This window comes from Electrophorus electricus, chromosome 25 (genome assembly GCF_041902795.1).
Source record: "Electrophorus electricus isolate QZ-2024a chromosome 25, ASM4190279v1, whole genome shotgun sequence".
Classification (NCBI taxonomy): domain Eukaryota; kingdom Metazoa; phylum Chordata; class Actinopteri; order Gymnotiformes; family Gymnotidae; genus Electrophorus; species Electrophorus electricus.
Window position 1 is genome coordinate 5,252,526 of NC_137521.1, and position 14,622 is coordinate 5,267,147.

General features: G+C 50.9%; 1 protein-coding gene across 16 annotated transcripts in view; it reads left to right on the forward strand.

Annotated features, from left to right (window-relative positions):
- The window catches only part of aopep (aminopeptidase O (putative)), a 51,971-nt gene that overhangs the window by 36,065 nt on the left and 1,284 nt on the right, over nucleotides 1-14,622 (forward strand). For 4 of the 16 annotated variants that reach the window (XM_081707431.1, XM_081707434.1, XM_081707432.1 and 1 more), the window contains 5 exons: nucleotides 2,111-2,258; nucleotides 5,133-5,223; nucleotides 6,228-6,344; nucleotides 11,752-11,838; nucleotides 11,982-12,138. In XM_081707431.1, the coding sequence (XP_081563557.1) occupies nucleotides 2,111-2,258; nucleotides 5,133-5,223; nucleotides 6,228-6,344; nucleotides 11,752-11,838; nucleotides 11,982-12,122 (584 nt within the window). In that variant the 3' untranslated portion in view covers nucleotides 12,123-12,138. Of the gene's footprint in view, nucleotides 1-2,110; nucleotides 2,259-5,032; nucleotides 5,224-6,227; nucleotides 6,345-11,751; nucleotides 11,839-11,981; nucleotides 12,139-14,622 lie in introns of those variants that run through there. The other 12 variants (XM_027031766.3, XM_081707433.1, XM_081707438.1 and 9 more) reach the window with 10 other exon arrangements.

Below are 14,622 nucleotides of genomic sequence, written 5' to 3' on the forward strand. Positions count from 1 at the left end.
CTGTTTTAAAGAGGAGTTTCACTGATCTCCCAGAATTCTATTTGTATGTTTTTTCCCTAAGAACTCAAAATGGCAAGATGTCAGATCTTGCCACCAACCACTGCCCTATCCAGGCAGGGATTTGAATCAGAACTGTTATGGCTCTTTACAACACAGAGTCAGTGTTACTGATGGAAAGGGCAATCCCACCCACATGTGATCTATAATTCAATAAAGTCCCACATGCCTCTGTGGTGCCCAGAGAAACCAGGGTAGCAGAGAGACCCGGCCTGAGAGACCTGGTCCGAAAACAGCAAGGTTGCATTCGCCTGAACCATCAAGTTTACGTGCGTTTGAAGTCGTGTGGGTCTGGTGGCAGCCATATTGAGCGGCCGCCGCGTAGCTCTCCAGAGGAGACAGGACACGGCTTTGACTCCTTTGGAGGTCAGACCCTGAGGGGAGATTGCTGGTGGGAGAAAAGACATCCAACAAAGGCATAAAGAAAATGGTATGGTGTGTTGGGGGCGGGGGCGGGGGTGGGGGCAGAAACCCTAGTGCCCCAACCAGGGCTTTATGCGTAGGGCTGCCCGGGTTTTTACGAGACTGGTCAGGCCAAATAAAACTCTCTGAAGCGGGAGAATCGCCACAGAAATGGTGCTCGGCCCGTTTAATAATGTCACCGTGAGAAAGGACAGATGAGGGCCATGCATTCTGGTACACAGGACCCTCCGCAGAGAGAGAGAGAGAGAGAGAGACCGATGGAAACGAAGGATGAGCTTCTAAAAAGGAGAGGCCTTCGTTTCCTAGGTTTCGTCCAGAGACAAAAAGTAACAGTTCAAAAGCTGTCTGAGAAACATCCGCATGGCGACGCCAGCCGGGCTCCTGCCTTCACTCCACCATTCATGCCATTTGGATAGTTATATTTATATTTATGTATACATTTTAGCAATAAGTGCTTGGCCCCTTTTTTGTCAAGCCATACACAAGTGTTATTTAAGATCAGCTCTGCTTCAAATTATGTGGCCCGCTGCATTAGGAAATGAATCATGGTCAGTATTATACGACATCTTCCACAAATTCTTTCCAACCGATGACTAAAGTCGAAACTCGCAGAGTTCGCCACGCGCGGTCATGTGGTCCTCAGCTCTGACAGTGCCCTGCACTCCTGCCAAATCCAAGTGGAACGGGAATGATTCGGATGCCTTTCTTTGTGCCACCAACTCTGCAGTCTCCGTTGTCCTTGAGGTTTTCCCGAGCGCGATGGTTCCGGGACGAGACGTCACCCCTCTGATTCTCGTGGATCTCGGCTCCCTCCTTTGCTGTTTGTCAATGTTGCTATGGAAACGTGTGAACAAAGGCAGGATGTGGGGGTCCCTGCGGGGGAGGAGAGTTGAGTTGTGAGACTGCTTTTGGTCGGGCGGCTCTACGGCGGCGCGATCGGCCCGTGACGCAGATGCGGGTCCCGTGACGGGTCTGTTAGCCAAGCCAGTACGCGCAGGATGAGCAGTACGGCATGAGAACAATGCTCTGTCCAAACGGATCTACATATAAACAGTTGAAACGGCTTGTTACGGTCAGCCCGCTCGGATTCTGTCCCAGTAGTTTACCAGGTTTGATTGGATTTGACATTATTGTAATGCATTTCTTTTAATTGAGCAGTTATGACCTGATCAGTCATTTACAGTAATGGGAACAGTTATGACGGACACATGAAAGAAACCAATGACACTCACTCATACACACATGCACAATTACACACACATACATTATGCTGTAGTGAGTGAGTGGACAAAAGGTGGAAAAATTCTGAACGTCGGGTGTCTTTTGTCATTTCTTCCTGTGTTTGCAGAGCATGTCATTGATTTCCTGTGTTATTGTTCTTGTAAACGTCACTCATTTTGACTAAAATTTGCACCCGCGTGTCAGAAGACTATTGTTCCGGATATGTACCACGTGATAAGAATTCCCCATATTTGTTATTACCAGTCAGCTGCTCAAATGCTTGGCAGTTGATAAAGGACAACAGAACCTCCCCCACACGTTTCTAACCTTAAATGATGTGGGTGTGAGGAAGACTACAGCTCTTCCTCACCTACGTGATTTCGCCCTTCCCGCTTGTGCTTTTACACAGGTTCTCTTCTCCATCAGATGAGGAAGTTGGGGAGGGGGTTGTGGAAGGCACAGCAGAAACATGTCACTGTAATCGGATCCGAAGAGCGCCCAGGTCGAAGCAGGCCCCGGCCGCCGTGGTCCTCGGGCTGTACGTTTGTGGGAGTGAGGTGAGGGAGCTGGAATGAGGCCTCTGTGGTACTGAGGGTGACTCACTTCAGGGTGGGGTCGCAGATCAGCAGGAGGTGTTGTGCAAAGGGTGGAGTCGCGTGAATGGGGGAGGCATGCGAAAGCAGGGGCCATCAGTGACTTTGCGAGAGCGCTGCAGCATGTCGGAGGTTCACAGCGCGAGACTGAAGTAATATGTATAACTGATCCAGTAAGTGGTCTTTGTTGTTGTAAGCCTTTCACTTGGGGGAATTCTAATTGAGGCCTAGTGATGATGGACTTGAGGCATCTGGGTAAGTAGTGGTTGTAGGGTGGGGCCCTGTGTGTTTTAAGTGCATGTTTGTGTGTGTGTGTGTGTGTGTGTGTGCGCGTTCCTCGCTCTCTTTCACTTTCCGCAAGACGAACATAAGTTCAGTACCTGTGAGTCACCCGTTACGCCGCCTGCAAACACCCCGCCCTCGTTTAAGGGAGGCCTCGTCAAACACAGCACGAGTCACCAGCAGCTTCTCTCATGCTGTCTGGCGTCCCTGTTAAGCCCGGAAGGTCCCATGCGAAATCGGACCGCTTCCCCTAACCTCTCAATCGTCCCGCCTAGCCTGCCTTTGTCTCGCCTAGCACACCTTTGTCGCGTAGCAAGTCTTCTTGTGACCGGCCCAGAGGGAGCCGACCGGGGTGGAAGATGGCCACAGGAAACCTTCCTTTAAGCAGGTCGGGGGGGGGGGGGGGGGGGGGGGTAATAAAGCCCTGTCGTTTTTCATTAGGCACGCCTAACCGTGCGTGTGCACGCTGCTGACTCTGACGCAGCTGTAATAGAGGTGGTGTGAACTGGCAGCGGAAGGCAGACATGCGTGTCCGCTTGGGGCTCCGGACACCCCAGGACCTGGAGCACATGTGCCCACGTGTGTGTTTGGATGGGTTTGTTTTTTTTTTTTTTTGATCGATGAAGGCACTTATTTTTGCAGCCCTATGTGAATGTGGGCTGAGTTGGACTGTTTGTTCGTGGTCTGTTCGCTCTGTGTGTGTGTGTGTGTGTGTGTGTGTGTGTGTGTTTTTGTGTGTATGTTTGTTTGTGCTGGCCCTTGATGCACCCGCGCACACACACACGCACATCCTGCTCTCAGGACTCAGTCTATTTCACATAGTTCTGCACTGACCAGACCAGAACAGTGCTTCTTCACACCCAGTGCATGCTTACACAGGCACTGTAGACCCACACACTGTAGACCCACACGCTAAAGACCCATATGCTATTGACCCACACGCTATAGACTAACACGCTATAGACCCACACATTATAGACACATTCTATCGACCCATTACAAATGACCACAGCCTTCTTTTGTCTTAAACCCACTGCCCCACTAGACCCAAATCTCCATCTACCACTCAAGCCTTTCCAACAGAACCCAAACCCAAACCCAAACCCAAACCCAACTTCTCCTCTCGACCCGGGTGCAGCGGGCCAGCCTTGTGCTAGCACCCCCCCCAGTCCCTCTGCTCTTTTCTACTCACTGATGGACTGCGTGAGGGTGTTTTCTCCAGGATCATGGAGGGCTTAGCTGTCCTTTATCATGCCTGGAGACGTGTTGGGTTTGGGCACAGTGAGGCCTGTTTGTTCCCTCACGGTGGGAAGGGTTTTGTTGCCAGGCCCGAAACAATTGCCGTTCCCCAAGGCAAATTGAGCATGGAGGAGACAGGCCTGCTGCCCCCATCCCCTTTATGACTTTAAATTCCTCTCGCCTTACAAAGGCGGCGGCTCCGATGGGCATGGGTGGGCCCGTGAATGGCGTTTAACGACAGTGCAGAGGCTGAGGCGACGTGTTGGCTTATCGACCCGAAAGCGAGAGGACTTTATACCCCCCCCACCCCCCCAAATGAAGTCTTCACTGATTTTCATGGAGGAGAAACTCAACCTCTAGCCATCTATTCTTCAAAGGAGGCCTGCATGATTAAGTTTCTCATGGTCGAGTTACTGTAATTTTGGTTTTATGTGACTTGTGTGAAGGCACAGTGAGAGGCTTTTGTCCGGGCACTGCTTTTGTGAGGCCTCGAATGGCCTTAAAGTGTACAACAATAAAATAGTTCCCTCCGCCGCTGCTGTGGACAAATATAGGGCCTTCGTGTTTAGGTGGGTGCGACCCGACGTTTCCTTTCCATTTTAGGGAAAAGATTTTAGATTGGACAAAATTCTGGTCCACGGAGGAGAGGAAGAGGTGGATGAGACACAGGAGAGAGAGAAGGTGCGAGAAGAGGCCCCGCGCCCAAGGAGGCTGCCTCCCAAAGACGTGTTGGCTGTGTGAGGAGAGGGAGCGCAGTATCTTGGCTCATGTTTTCAAGTGTGAATATGTCCATTTTTGGGCAGAGAGCTGTGTGCGCGTGTGTGTGCGTGTGTGGAAATGGGGCAAAGAATTAGTACCTGTGAATTGGGATGAGAGGATGGGATCTGTGGATGGTCCCCGACTGAGGGGCAGTGTGTGTGTGTAAGACGGGGGGGGGGGGGGGGGCTGGGATTGGTCATGGAGAAAAAGGGAAGTGACATAGTCGGGGAGGAAGCTGTGCATCACTGCTGTACTGATCCTGATGTGATAACAGGGTAATAATAGCAGAACTGCTACCACCCATCTCCCACCACATCAGTCTTTCAGCCATTGCTCGCGCTCTCTCTCTCTCTCTCTCTCTCTCTCCATGACCCTTTCTGTCCCTCGTTTGCTCTCTGTAGTTTCCTTCTCTCTTCATCTTCCTAACTCTTTCTTCTACATCTTCATTTGTCATCCAGGTCCTTCTGTTTCTCTCTCTCTCTCTCTCTCTCTCTCTCTCTCTCTCTCTCTCCCTCTCTCTCTCTTTGCCCCTCCCCTCTCTGTGACCTGCCTCTAAAGCTGGGAGGAGGAGCTCACGCTCCCATCAGATTCTCGTTCTCTCCGGCCTTGCACAACATCCCCACTAACTCATATCATAAGCAGCTCTCAGGTCAGTGTCTCCCCCTTTTCACACTTGCAACTCTTTAAATTTGGCTCACATTAATCTCTGAATGTCTGCGCGTGTTGTGAATGACTCGAGCTTGATGAATGTCCGGGAATGGGGATGTGTCATTTGTTTGACAATCTACAGTATGTTTTTTTGTTGTTGTTTGTGTTTGTTGTTACTGTTGTACTGTGCTGTAATTGTACTGAAAAGCTCCCCGTTGTAGCGGTAATGACAGTAGTTGATCGATGCGGACATGCAGACAAGAGGAAGGTGGAGCACAATTAAAAAAGAAACTCAACCCCTGGCAGACGTAGACGCTTCCTCCTAATCAGGTTGCCGTGAGATCGATGCGTGACATTAGCACGCCACAGTCTCCTCGCCTGCCTGCTTAACCCCCGCCCCACCCGAACCGTATTTTGAGCATGGGTGGGGGGGGGGGGGGGGGGTGAAGAATTATGATTTCCCCCTTTATCTAGGAGATTAGCGGAGGGATTCTTCTAGCAGGTGTGGAGTTTTAATAAAGCATGCTCCTTTACTTTTTCCCTGCTCTGCATCTGTGAAGGCGGAGGGGTGCGCCGACTTGCTGCCTCACCCTCCAATGCTCCGCTTTCTAATTCCCCTCAAAGTGAAAAGGAACGTCTCCCAGGGAAAAAAAAAAAAAAAGTACAAATTTGGTGATGCCCTAAGTCTCAGTGGTATTAGGTTTTAATGCTATCTTAGGCTTCTGAAAGCAGAGTCGTTTATGGGTTGTTTTGGCTCCGTGAGTGTGGCGCTGTGGGCCTAGTCGGGGAACAGCAACATTATGAGGATTCTTTAGATGTTTGCATTTATTTTAGCTTGTTGTACACTGGGGTATTTGTATGTTTGTTAAACGTGTAGTGGAGATCGCTCATACACACAGAAGCAGTGCTCAGAAGGAGAAAGTCCCAGTGTAGCAGCAAGCTTCGTAACAGGCATAAATGTTTTGGAGTGAAATCCCTCTTCTGTTTTTGCACTGTGTGCTTCAGTTGCGTGTGGAGCAGCTGCTCCTGCTGCTGGAGTTCCTGCTGGAAGAGGCGGAGCTGAGCGGGAACTGCCTCGGTCTTCTGCAGACGACCTACAGCCTGCGGAGGCAGGACGCTGAGGTAACCCCACCCCCACGCGCTTCCTCCCCCTTCTTCAAACACGTCCTGTGACCACTCTGCCGTTCCTCTCGCTAGAGTACACTCCCTCGCTCTACCCGCGGAGCGCCAGGCTGAGAACGAGCTGGTAGAACCACGACTGTGGTGGTCGCTCTGGGATTCTGTCCGTGCACGGGACACAGCTTGGCCATGCTCCCATCCCCTGGTGAAGCCCGCTACCTCCTTTCAGTTCAACAGAACTAACCCAGCATCAGCAACCTGGCGCAACAGGGGGAAAAAAGGCTTTTTATCTGACTGTATAAGGTTACTCCTGTGCTAAGGCACCAATACTGGCACTTGCTGTAGCAAGCGAAAGTCCCCCCCACTTTTCCATGTACTTCCTTCAATGGGATGACGGGCTCTAAACTCAGCCACTCCTGGTAGAGCTCACACATGTAGCGTAAGACCTCGCACTTAGTGGGCAAATTCACAAACGCGTTTCCTCTTCAGGCCGTGTGAGCCAGCACGTATTCCCTCGGGCTTCTCTTCCCGGGGTGGCCGGCTGGGCAGCGTGGTGCCGGGAGCGAAGGGCGTGGGCAAGCCTCTCGCAGCTTCTATTGTAGCGGAGCGCCGTTTAAGGCGGCTAGCAGATGGAAGGTGATAGGAGGCACTCGGCGCAGAAAGTCCAAGACTACTGTGCTGCTCGCTGCGGTCTGGAGCCCGGGGGGAGATTTTCATCAGGACCTTCCAAGGAAAACAAAAAGCTCTCTAAAAATAAATTGGGTTATTACTACCACTCCCCTCTTGCTCGCTGTGTCCTTTCATCCTCCCTCTCTCTCTGTCTCTCTCTCTGTCCCCCTTCCCCTTTCTCTCTGTCTCTCTCTCTCTTCTCTCTCTCCCTCTCTCTCCTCTCTCTCTGTCTCTCCTCTCTCTCTGTCTCTCCTCTCTCTCTCCCTCTCTCTCTTCCGTCTCTCTCTCTCCCTCTCTCTGTCTCTCTCTCCCCTTTCTCTCTGTCTCTCTCTCTCTTCTCTCTCTCCCTCTCTCTCCTCTCTCTCCTCTCTCTGTCTCTCCTCTCTCTCTCTTCCGTCTCTCTCTCTCTCCCTCTCTCTCTTCCGTCTCTCTCTCTCCCCCTCTCTCTCTCTCTCTCCCTCTCTCCCCCTCCCTCCCTCTCTGCCTGTTTTCTTTCCAGTGGACGTAAATCGCCTGCTTCCTTGCCATTTGTTGCTGTTGCTGAGGTAATGGATGCTCTCAGTGTCTGCTCCGGTAGCTCCCAGAGCAGGGCGGCGGCTGGCCCTCGGCTTTCAGCCTCTCCCCTTATGCCCCTCTTGGCCTAACTCTAATTTTGGACCGTTCCCAGGAAGTTTCCCGCAAGTGGCAGTTCTGGAAGGTTCTGCCCATGTTGGAGCGGCAGTGCGATTATAAAACGAGAAGAGAACTCGAGGCTGTGGAGTGCAGAGGTTTCCTGGCGCTTTACAGTTCGTTGATGAGGTCGGCGCGATTCCCTGAGCCACCGTGGTGCGAACCCCACGCGATTACACCTTGCCTCCGGGCGGGGCGTATGGCATGGGCCACCCTGGAGCAGGGCAATAATGGCTTTTAGTGTTGCGCTCCGTGTGGAAGTGGGGTAAAGGCTGAGGGCAGCAGTACGTTTGGAACGGGGCCAGGGTGCCTTTGAGCCAACCTCTGACCTCGCAGAGTGAGGGCCTTGGGCGGCGCTCGACGTGGATTCCCGTAGTCCTCCACCCACGGGCCTCCACATGCCTCCGAAAGAACGGTGTGCTCTGCAGACTGTAGCGAGGAGCGGGCGTGGCGAGCTAGCGTGGGCAGAGGCATGAAGCCGAAGCGTAATGGCGTGTTGTTTCATGTGGGGACCACTCGGGTTGTGTGTGTGTGTGTGTGTGTGTGTGTGTGTGTGTGTGTGTGTGTGTACCATCTGTCCATCAGACACACAGAGCACATTGTCCTGCAGCTGCTTTTCAAAGGCCTGCCTCAAAGTTCACTCGGTCAAACAGGCCAGGAAATGAACACTGAATCTGAGGTACGCCAGAGATTCAGAAATCCACTGTGTGTGTGTGTGTGTGTGTGTGTGTGAGTGTGAGTGTGAGTGTGTGTGTGTGTGTGTGTGAGAGAGAGAAAGAGAGAGAGAGAAAGAGAGACAGACAGACAGAGACAGTAGTAGAATCAGTGTGAAGGATTGGAGTGTTACCCTTTTTCTTAGCTACTTACTGAGATGCTTTCTCCGTTTATACTCTTGAGTAATCCACCCAGGACACTGCCATGTCCGACACCCGATCCTCCCGCACCCTAAATCAGTTCAGCTCCAGCAGCCTTAGCATATATCAGTGTCATGTGTCATGAGCTGCTGGACCTCTTTTGAAAACTTTGGAAGTACACCTGAGTGCTAGTAATGGGGGGGGGGGGGGGGTGTGTGTGTGTCTTCGTCCTCTCTGTCCCCTGTATAGGCCTGGCAGCTGCTGTAAGCCTCAGAGCTACATTCCTGGGGAGAGCCCTTAGGCAAGACAGCTGTCTCTTTCTCATTCTCTCTCTCTCTCTCTCCCTCCCTCCCTCTCTCTCAGGGGAGACGCAGTAATTACACAGGGCATTCCACAATTTATTAGCCCAAGCATTCATGTACACCCTTGCTGGTGCGCGCACACGCATGCAAACCTGTTCTCACACATGTGCACACAGACCTGTGATAACACAGACATACGCAGACCTGCTCTCACGCCCGCGCACACATGCAGAGTGTGAGTTGAGAAGTGTGTGACACTTCGGCGTCCATATGCCCCCGGCCCCCTTCCCCCCTGCACGGCGCGCTGCGTCGTCTATGTCATGGCTCTCTGTTCCTGTGGCCTGTTTGTATAGTGAGTGGTATCCTTAGCTTAGGATACTAGTGAGTTACCAGTACTGTGAACATTACCAGTGAGAACTGTTTTCCTTCCTCATGTTTTTTTTTTTTTTTTTCACGCTCTTTGTCCCCTCTTACATTCACACATGCACACACACACACATTTTTCCCGGGAGCTCCTCCTGTAGGTCTGGTCGACGTGTCCTCCCTGCTAATTACAGCTGGGTGTTTTCTCGGGAAATGGCCCGGTCTTCCCTCACTCCTGCCACGGTGTTTGGTTCACATCCCTGATGCCACACGCCACGCGGTGCCAGTCGCTCTGTCTGATCGATTGCTCGGCCCGACTGAGGTTGAGTATCTCGGCAGAGAGCCACACAGGTGGGCTGGAGGGCTGCTAATGCTGTTTAAAACGCAGCACTTTGGGACCGCAAGACTTCCCATCATGCCCCCGTTCCCCGGCGTCATCTCCCGGGGGGACTGAGCATCTTTAGAGTAAAGATAAGTGCGCGCGCACGCAGGTGCGTCTCTCGCACTCCTGGACCGAGAAATGGCGTGCGTCACCTTCATGCTCCATCACACACAGCTGACCCCACGACACCTCCACCCACTGATTTCATTATCCCAACCCCACCCTCACCCACTCGCCACACAGAGCCATGACTAATCTGAACAGTAAAAGTACAAAAAGGTTGTCTGTGTGACCTTGAGTTACATTACCTTTCATGCTAATTGCTTGATAATATTTAATTTGCTTCAATAACGCACAATGAAATCTTAAAGAATTAAAATGACACTAAGTAGACACAGGAAGTGAAGCAGGTGCTGTGTGAGTGAGGGGAACCATCGCCCCCAAACACACACACTTCAGTGTGGAGGTTCTCTCACACCTTACTCATCCCAGTGCTGTTGCAAGAGGCATCATGTATTCTATATACCATAGTAGCAGCCTTCGTAATAGTTTATTCAATAGAGTTGATAAAATGTTAACAGCACATACATAATTCACTCAAATTCTACATTGGTATTTATGAGTGGACTTTTCAATGTCCTTATGAAGGAATATGAAGTCATGGGGTTTTTTTCTTCCCATATTTGGGAAATAAGAAAAATGTTGCTTTCCATAAATAGTGTATGTAAACAAGAACTTAGTTTAATTTTGCTGGGTGGGGAAAAGGAATACAATTACAGCATCCAGTTTTTTAGTGGGGTCTGGAGCTGTTACTCTATAAAAGAAAAAAATGTTAAACTCTAACTTTGGTTTTCATGAAGTAAAATTTTAGTTTGGATCAGCAGTAGGCTACAGTAGATCAGAATGCTCAGGGCCAGGCAGCACAACCTGTATGCTGAACATTTGTATGAGGAACTCAAGATATTTCTGCAAAGTTAGAACCATGTCTAAGGCCAATGTGAAAAGCAGATAAAATTATTTATACAATTTTTAAAATTTATTTTTTACTATTCTGTGTGCGCACAAGTGCACGTGCCTATGAATTTCCAAGAATGCTAGATAGCTAGGTTAAATATCCATAAATGTGAAAAAAGACAAAGGACAATAAGCTAGAATGGAGACGTTGGAGTATGAAGACCTTTGCTTACTGAGGGTAATTACTTCAAATTCCTTCTGAATGCTGCGTTTAGCTCTAAGATGATGTGCAGTAATCAATCAGCTCTCCACATATAACATACGGCATGTGTGAAGGAGCGAAGTGACTCATGGTTGGGTGATGATCAGAGCCATGGCTCTGGTTATAATGTAAAGGAGGAATGCTGACTAAGCACACCCACACCTTCAGCATGACTAATAAGAAATCATTACTGATGAGCAATCACAAAATTACAGAAAACTACACTCACTCAATAATAGCTATAATTTTGCTTTCATTGGACAAGTAAATTATGCCCTGCCCCTGCTGACCTAGGGATATTTGGCTGGGGTAGATGGGCCGGGAGCCTTTTGCAACTAGTTTGTCTCCCGGAGCAGATCAGTGTGTCCCTGTAAATAGTCCCTTGGCGTCCCAGCAGAGGGGAAGAAGAGAGTGCCAAACGACAGCCTTTGGACTTTCTGCTTGGGCTTTCACCTCTCACTCGCCTTGATGAGAAAAGTGAGTCTGGAAGGAAGGAGACTTGCCAGAGAGGCGGGAGACGCCCCTCCCGTCCCGTCCCGTCCCCGGAACCCTTCAGTGTGGAATGTGTGAGGAGAAGAAGCAGGTCAGGTGATTAGAAGGGGGCGGAGCATAGCGTGAGGTCAGGGAGCAGGCCAGGGTGTTGGGAGATGGTAATGAGAAGGGCGCGTTAGAGAGAGAAAGACAGAGAATAGGGCTGATAATAAGGAGAGAGACAGAGCCAGTCTGTGATCTCTCTGTGCAGCACAGCTCACAGAGCTCCCTTTCATGCACTAAAGACACACACACACACACACCGAATGAGAACGAGTGGGCATTTAAACTGACCAGGACACATGCACGTGACCATGTGATCTTGTGCATTTCCTCGTGCATCTCACGCTAGGGGCGGGCATTCTGAGCGTCGCAGTGTGAAGACTTTGCTACTTCTTACTGTCCTCTCCTTCTCCTTTTGTAGGTGAAGCATCGCTGGTGTGAGCTGGTGGTGAAGCATAAACACACAGCCGCATATAGAGACGTCAGGCACTTCCTTATCCATGACCAGGTACATTAAGCTCTCACACTCAACCCTACACACTGGACAGAGTTACCAGAGTTATTGTACAAGAGCTTTTAGAACGTGATGCTTGATTTTCCTTTGCTGAAATTGTTTTTCTGTGATGCTGTTTCTTTTGTGTGTGTGTGTAGGCTATGGGCGTGTATCTGTATGGTGAACTAATGCTTCAAGAAGACGGACGTCAACAGGCTTTAGCACGGCGCTGCCTGGCAGCCATCAAAGATGACATGGACCAATCAGCGCGCAGTGTTGTGGAGGAAATGATCCTGTAATCTGGGAAAAGAGCAGGTGGGGTACCTTTCCAGTGTCGACACTTCCACTTTGCACCCCATTTTCCTACCCCTGTTTTTGTTGCTTGACCTTTTCACCTTTATGGTTCATCGCCAGGGTCAGTTATCTTCTAAACTTGAATGTCATGTTTGGTCAGTGAACACAAACAATTGTATGAGATCACGATTATATCAAAGTCCACAAACAGGTCATTTCATCTCGCCTTACTATGTCAGCACGGTTATAAAGGCAGGGCACATGTGTTTTTGTAAGACTTGACCAAAGTTTAATTTCCTGGGAAAAAGGAATTTCCTTTACAACACTATTCTTTCAAATCATTCTAAAAACAAATAATCAATGAAAGAAAGGCAACATGTGCAGAAGTGTGTCCCTTGTGCATTGAATCTTAAAATGGGCCATTGTTTCTCCATTTGGTGCTTTAGTGAGAGTGCATGGGCAGTGCCCTGGAGTTCCTGCCTTCCAGCCTGCCTATTCCAGGCTTTTCTAGGAAGCCTGTCAAAATGTGCTTGGAGGACTTGGACTTTCCCAATGCATTTTTCATTTTTCAAACATAAGGAGTCCGGGGGGGGGGGGGGTTTAGAAAAAAAGACACTTCGTCTTGTGCACCTGGGAGGAATTCCCAGACTCTTCATTTTCACATTTTATGCGCTGCTCCCCGCCGACCTGCAGGGGAGTGCCATATGTTGGCGAGCGTGGGCGGGAGAAGGCGGCAGTAGTGCCTCTCTTCGAAGCAGTCCATCTCCCTGCCCCGTCACGCATCGACGTGATCCGGCTTAGACGAGCGGCCCGTCACGTTGGAACTTGGTCCTAGAAGCCGCTAAATACCCATCAGCCTCCAGGAAGGAAGACTTAAGAGGCCCTGCTGGGCGGACAGATAAATCCACTGGCTGTCCGCAGCCGTTCTCTTCGGCCAAGCTGCTGTGCTTTTATCCACCAACGAGACAGGTTTATGCCCTGGGTGGATGGGGCGGGGCGTGGGTGTACTGCCGGCCGGAGCGCAGATAAATCACGATGTCCAGAGGGGCTCCCGGGCCTCTCGGGTCCTGGAGGCGGCACTTGCTGTGACAGAGGGCCCGTTTGTCACCGCGGCGTGACGCATAGCCCCATCGTTAAGGCACTCGCCAGGCGCCTTCGAATCACCTCGGCCCCGAGTGTCCGAGCGCGGGACGGCATACGGAGACCCGTGGTGGTGAACGCCACCTGTTTGCACTAAAGGTTTACGAGCACAGACATTTGAGCGGGACTAGGGGGTGGGGGGAGGTGTCTCACCACCAGCGCCATTCTTCATGCTCGGCCAAAAGCAGGTTGAAATAACGCGGGCTCTGTTCCAGAGCTGCTCGGGAATAGAGCCATAGCTACTTTAAATACCGCTCTGTAGAGCTAGCGTGTTGAGCATCGGGGAGGCAGGGATTTCATCCCTGCCGTTACCTCGCGAGGTGAGGGGTCCCAGGGGCGGCCTTCTCTCCGCTCCCCTGTAAGGGTGAGGAGAGCCAGACTGGAGTGAGCCAGGGGCCCCTGCGGCGGGATAACGAAGGACATAGCGACGGCTCAGCCGAGCGTGGCCAGTCGAGGGGGTGGGGGGGAGCTGCAGGTCTCGCCTTTCATGTCGGGGGCTGTGCGGGTTCCTGGCGTGCTGATTTGTGACTTAAGATAAAAATCACATTGCCAGGGATTACCACACAACCGCCGGCCGACCGGCTGCCATGGCAACCGGAGGCACCGCCGCATCGCGGCTCAGGGAAATAAAAACAGAAGACGACGTGATGGTCTCGTCTGAGTGGAGGGAAAAAGCATAGAAAATGCAGAGGAGGAAACTTATTTCTTCCAGTAGATGAACACACGCATGCACGCACGCACGCACACAAAGTTGAGGAAGATTCTCTCACAAAAAGAATCTCTCAGGCCAGGTGCAGAGCTTAGCTGATTGGTGAACAGTGATTGGGCTCTTTGTTCACAGTGGCTAAGTTCTGCACTTGATGAGACCATAACAAAGAAAGGCAGAGAGAGGGCAAGGAGCAGGAGACTGTGTTTTCCCTTCCTACAGTGAAGGCTGTGGAGTGTTTATAATTAATCCTCCGACCCCATAGAAGAACTTACTGCCGCTTGGGCGGGAAGGTGAGCAAAAGAGAAAGACAAAGAAAGGAGAAACCGAAAAGAGCATGAAGGGGGCCTCAGGAAAGGAAGTTTGGGAGTTTTAACACAATGGTCTCACCTCGTTTTGGAATCCCCAGTTCTTGCTTTCCACATCTCGCTTCTCAGTTCCTCCATCACTTCTCCATCCCTTCCTTGGGTCATATACATCACTTCATGAGCACGCGTCATCGAGTTCACGCATCGAAACCAAACTTCCACTGCGAGTTACCAAGCTACCGCCTCCGTGACGAGCTGGAGCGAGGTTCCGTTCTCTGAGAGCCGCTCCGGCGGTACCCGGTTGCCATGCTCAAAGACGGGTGGATTTGAGCCACAAGCAAACGCCTTAAA